Raw genomic sequence first — 6,171 nt, forward strand, 5'->3', positions numbered from 1 at the left:
TGTCTGCTCTCTTTGCAGCTTTATTAATATTGCATTGGAAATGGTCAAGAAAAGAATGATGGGACACCACTGGTCATCTTTCAAATTTAGAAAACGTTAAAGTAGGAACTGAGATCACTGCACATGTATCTCACAGGCCATTGGATGAAACTGCAGCAGAAACATGAAGCACAAAGTGAAGATCTAGCAACCCATCCCAGCCACTTTAATATAGTTATTTACAACACTTTGTGATAAAATGAAAAATATGGCACTGGTTCCCAATTCCAAACTGGTTGGAAACCAAGACAATAAGTGTAAATTAGGCCCTTTCTTAACAAACTAAAATCACGATCACTCTACTAACTATTTGAAATGCTATTTACTGAGAATGCATTAAGTATCAGCTACTCTGTTCAGGTGTTTCTTCGAGTTGTTTAAATCAATTCTGGAAGAGCTCTTGATATAGATGTTGATAGTTAAAAAAGGGTTGTTGAACTATATGAAACTATTAAACTGGCATTTGGGTACAAGTTTCTGAATTATGACCCAAACCACATATGTACAAGGGAGAAAACACAAGGAATAGCTGAAAGTAATTAAGAAACCTACAGTTTAAGACTGAAGCCCAAAGAGGACCTTCCTTCTGCCTATACTCAAACCAAACTACACTACCAATTGACTCTAAAACATATGAGAATGCCTGATAGGATTGGGGTCTGTATAAAAAAAAGAGGGGAGAGGTTCCCTTTTAAAAATATAGGGAAATAATGTCTCTGAGAGATTAAGTAATTTGTCCTAGGTTGGCACAGTTGCATGGTTAGAAAGTATCAGAGATAAAGTTGAAATCAGCTTTATCTTTTATCTGAATCTGAGTCAAAACAGTCTCTCTCTTGCAAGACTGCTCTCCAGGCCTAGCTAGGTCCTTCTTATCCAGTTTCAGAAGATGAAATCCATAACTAGAAACATCCTAACATCTTGAAGATATCCCTTGAAGATACAGGATTGGGGTTTCACAGCTTCTCATGGCCTTCATCCTCGGCTAAGACTCTTGAGAACTCTTCAGGGAATTTTCAGCCTCGGCAGAGGCCCCTAGAGAGAAGCTGCTGGGCTCTTCAAAAAGACCCTGTGTTTTAAGCAGGTAATATTCTTGTAGCTGAGCTACCACCTATTCTGAGTTCTGACTGTAACTATGCACTCCAAGCTCTTTTCTCTCCCGCTGTTGGTGCTCAGGTATGTATTGTAAGAAGAATCGGAGATAACTGGGGTACGCATAACCAGAACCATATGCTGAGCTCTCAGTCTTAGCTACTTGCTAAATCCCCACTTCGAATTAGTTAAGGAAGTTTTGAGTGGCAGATGGACTAGGGATAGGAGGCTTGGGGTTTTAGTCCTAACTTTGTCACTGTGTGTGATTTTGTAAAAATCAACTTAATCGTTCAGTTTAATTCATGCTGACTCTCCTCTCTTTTCTCATCATTCAGAGCAGCAGTTCCTGTATCTTTAAAACTGAAATTGTAATCTCTGCCTTTCTTACTTTAAATTGTATTATGATAATTAAGTATTAAAATGAGTTTGACAGTACTTTGGAACAATCAGGCTTTATACTAATATAAGGTCATGATTGCCTTTGGGAGTAATTTTGCAGACTGTCACCAACATAGATGCTAATAATCTTAAACACCTTTATGTGCAATTATATGAAGAATAAGAATCAGCGAGAGTCATTGAAATCACTGCGCAGCCCATCTCTCTTCTGTTTCTGCCATAGACCCTAGAATGACATCCCATTATCCCATGAAGTTAAAGCTGAAGGGAGGATCGAGAGTGTATGATGTAATCTAGTGGAGGAATCAGCTGATACATCTCTGATCCATTAATCTGGAGGTGAGTGCCTTTGAGAAGAAAATGTAGAGTAGCAGCAGTAAAAATTATTCTGTTTAATCCCTACTGCATTTCATCTCTTCTCTTATCCTTTCACTGACGCATTTGTTCAGCAAACTTTACTAGGTTCCAAATCTGTGCCAAAGTTGCAAGGTTCCAGTGAAATGGCAATTCTATTTCTTCAGTGCTTGTTATGACCTGCTTTGATCTTTTTTGCCTCCTCATACCTGGCATACTTGCCTCTTACCCATACCCAAAATGTAACGTGCAAGGAATGTATTTGGAAGGGGATATAATAACTGGGATGGGATACTATGGATGTAACTTCTCACTAAGCAGGAAGAATGATCCTTTCCTGCCTGGAGAGAGTAGAGAAATAAGATGACCTCGAAATCTTTCTTCTATTTTGAAAACTTTCTGAAATGGCTCAGCGTGCTATAAATGGAAACCAGATTCACTGTAAGTCTGCTGGCTGAAAAGCCACACATCTACTTAAACTCTTGTTTACATTTCCCCTTAATTGATGGAAAACTTTTCCTTTTTTATTACCATTCGTTTTTAAAATTCTGTTGCCATTGTCTCTCAATATCAGAGCGAGATTGCACTGTTGCCTATGACGCCCACAGCACGCTCTCCAAATCCTATGATATTCCCTTTTTCTTTCACAGACCCTCTTCTTTCCAGGTCTTCACTTCTTTCTTTCCTTTTTCCTCCTTTCTAGCTGTCCCTCTTCATATTCTTTCTCTGTTTCTCCTTTGGAATCATAAAACAAGAGGGATTTCATTATTATGTTAATTATTGCAGTATTATCTTTTTATTACTTGTTTTGATTGGAAGTGTGAATGGCAAAAGCTGGGTATGGACTTTTCTTCTTTCTTTATCCTCAGCCCTTCAACATCCCTCTACCTTACTGAGAAAAAAGAAACCTTTTGAAAGAGTACCCTCAACTTCCCATCTCTCTTCCTTAAAATTGTCTGATATCCTCCCTCAACCTCTAGATTTTGTTAGAGGAAAATTACAAATAAAATACAGTCTTTACTTTTTCCTCCTCACCCACTGATCATTTAAGCCCTTGTAATCTTTCTCCAATCTATTGAAATATCCTCAGAAAAGTCAATGATGATCTCACCATCATAAGTGTAATGCCTTTTTAAAAACTCTCATCCTCCTTCATCTCTTTTTTGTAATCAATATTAATGACTTGACTTTAGTGATATTATACACCACTATTTTCATCTTTTTTCTCTGACTCTCCATTATCTGTCTCTCTTCTAGCTCTAATTTCATGTCCTACCTTCATTTACAATAATTTCCAGTGTTATGAACTGAGCCCTTGTCTTTCCTTCCCACACGGCATCTGTTAGCAAGTTTCTCCATATTCATGGGAGATACTCTGTAATTCAAGCCCTCACTTAAACCGAAGATCACTACAGAGAATATCCTCTAGACACTCTCCCCAGGAATCCCTTTTTAAGCTTACATTCAGCTTGTCCCAAACTGAACTCGGTCCCCAAAATGCGTTTTCTTTCTGTTGTTACCCATCTTGATCCATGTAACGTTATGCTTATAATGGAACTGGCTATCCATAGATGTGACAAGGTATGAAATTTACAGGGTTTTTTTTTTGTTTTTTAATTGATTATTTTTTAATTCTCTGACTTTTGTAAAAGGTAAAATGCTGTGTAGTAGGAGGAGGAAATATGATGTAGGACAATAATATAGACTCTGAAGTAAACTGTCAGGGTTTGAATTCCATCTTCAACCCCTACTTACTCTGTAACCTTACCCAGGTCATTTCACCTCTTTGTGCCACGGTTTTCTCACCTGTAGTATGCTCCTTAGAATAGAACCTATCGCATACGACTGTTGTGAGAGTTGAATGACATGACATACATTAGGCACGTAGAAAGATGACAGGCACATAAGGTATTAAATAAGTCTTAGCTATATTAAGCTTTTTATGCATGTGATAAACAATATACTAGTCACACTATATTAATATACATAGGACCCATTAGTGTGGCTTGCAATAAATGTAATTGAATAAAAATTCTGAAAGCAGAAGAAAAGGAGAGCCCAGTTCAGGTTTTACAGGGACAGACCTATGCCTGTGTGTCTCATTGATCGAAGCCCCAGAGGCACAGCTCGCTCTGAAAGCGTTAAGATTAATTTCCTGATTATAAGCTAAAGGTTAGAGGCTTTTCCTGGCCATTTCAGCTTTCTCTTTGTTATTTCTGTTTCAGATCTGATGCATACCTCTTCTACATCCCCGTCTCTACATCTAGTCCCAGCTTAATTCCCCTGATGTTGGAAACACACCTCTCGTGATATCTCTCAGAACTAAGCCCCAAAGCACCCTTTCCTAGAATTATTTGTTTCCTGAAGACCTTGCTTCTCAGACATTTCTCAGTTCCAGACTTCAAATTTGCACACCACCATTTGCCTCCTCAGCCAACAAAGGCTTTTATGTAGATTCAGGAAAGGCATCACTCTGGTCACAAGTTACAAGTTCAAGGAATTCAACAAACATTTACTCAATGCTTCTTCTGCATTCTCCTGCAGGCTAGGCATTGTTTAAAGAAACACAATCCCCAGTCAACTTACAAATACATTTGAAGGCATGTGATATGCGCCTGATCCTAGTAGATAATTAAGCAAAATGGTGTTTAGTACCAATTCCCCATTTATATGATACAGATTCTGAGTGCTTTAGTGATGGAACTGAAGATTTTTTTCAGGAAGGAATATATGAAAAAGGTGCCTCTGAGGTGATCTCATTAAATCACTGCGAGTCCAATACTGGTGGACATAGCACCGTAAGGCTAAATCACACAGCATCCATGGACTACAGACCTCCACTATAAAAGTCCTTTTCCTAGACCCTCCAGAAAAGGTGACTAGATCACATCCCCCAATTCTTTCCTGTTTCGTGTGTACACCTTCGTGACTCACTGGCCCCAGGACACTTAGGAGAGTGAGAATCCGGTCCTGTCACTCTCCAGGAATACCATTCTATATTGCAGGTTGGTGAATCCAAGATTGTATAGCTATGATAATCCCCTATAACAGCAGCCTCCAAAAAGCCACTTTCTTCCTGACTGGCTTTCAAGGTCTAGAAGATCTCCATGGCTGGATCTCTATTCCCTTCTGCTCCATCTACTTGACAGTAATTGTAGGAAATCTTACTATCCTCCACGTCATCCATACTGATGTCACCCTCCATGAAACCCATGTACTATTTCTTGGCCATGCTGTCCCTCACAGACTTGGGCCTTTGCCTTTCTACACTGCCCACTGTGCTAGGTATCTTCTGGTTTGAAGTCAGAGAGATTGGCATCCCTGCCTGCTTCACTCAGCTCTTCTTCATCCATGCCTTGTCTCTAGTGGAGTCTTCGGTTCTATTGTCCATGTCCATTGACCGCTATGTGGCCATCTGCAACCCACTGCGTTACTCCACAGTCTTGACACCTGCACGTATTGTCAAGATGGGGCTGAGCACAGTGCTTAGAAGTGCGCTGCTCATCCTCCCCCTGCCATTCCTCCTTAAGCGCTTCCAGTACTGCCGTTCCCATGTGCTGGCCCATGCCTATTGTCTGCACCTAGAGATCATGAAACTGGCCTGCTCTAGCATCATTGTCAATCACATCTATGGGCTCTTTGTTGTGGTCTGCACCGTGGGTGTGGACTCGTTGCTCATCTTCCTCTCCTACACTCTTATCCTTCGCACTGTACTAAGCATTGCCTCCCACCAGGAGCGACTTCGGGCCCTCAGCACCTGTGTATCCCACATCTGTGCTGTGCTACTCTTCTACATCCCCATGATTGGCTTGTCTCTTGTGCACCGCTTTGGTGAACATCTGCCCCGCATTGTACACATTCTCATGTCTTATGTGTATCTGCTGGTACCACCTCTCATGAATCCCATTGTCTACAGCATCAAGACCAATCAAATCCGCCAATGCATCATTAAGAAGTTAGAGTTTATAAAACCACTTAGGTGTTTTCAGCAGGATTAGTTTAAGGTGAAGTTTTGGGCATAAAGCCCTAGATATTTTTTATTTCAGATATGCTGTGCAAAATAACAAATTCTCAATTATCGACAAAAAGGTAATTATTTATGCAAAATACTGCACGTGTGACCTTGGGAAAACCTATCTACTTCTCTGTTCTTTAGTTTTCTCGATTGCAGAATGAGTATGGAAGTAGTTATGACACCTTCCTCGTAGGGATATTGTGAAGGTTAAATGAAGTAATTCATGTAAATGTCTAACATGGTACCTGACACATATTAATTCTCAACAAATATTA

General features: G+C 39.9%; 1 protein-coding gene across 1 annotated transcript; it reads left to right on the forward strand.

The window, feature by feature from the left end:
- Window positions 1-4,912: 4,912 nt before the first annotated feature.
- OR51G1 (olfactory receptor family 51 subfamily G member 1) lies at window positions 4,913-5,879 on the forward strand. The gene is given in 2 exon segments (XM_014790209.2): window positions 4,913-5,089; window positions 5,091-5,879. Coding segments are annotated over 2 exon segments (966 nt in total).
- The last annotated feature ends 292 nt before the right edge of the window (window positions 5,880-6,171 follow it).

Source organism: Ceratotherium simum, chromosome 7 (assembly GCF_057802395.1).
Source record: "Ceratotherium simum simum isolate JZ-2026a chromosome 7, ASM5780239v1, whole genome shotgun sequence".
Classification (NCBI taxonomy): domain Eukaryota; kingdom Metazoa; phylum Chordata; class Mammalia; order Perissodactyla; family Rhinocerotidae; genus Ceratotherium; species Ceratotherium simum.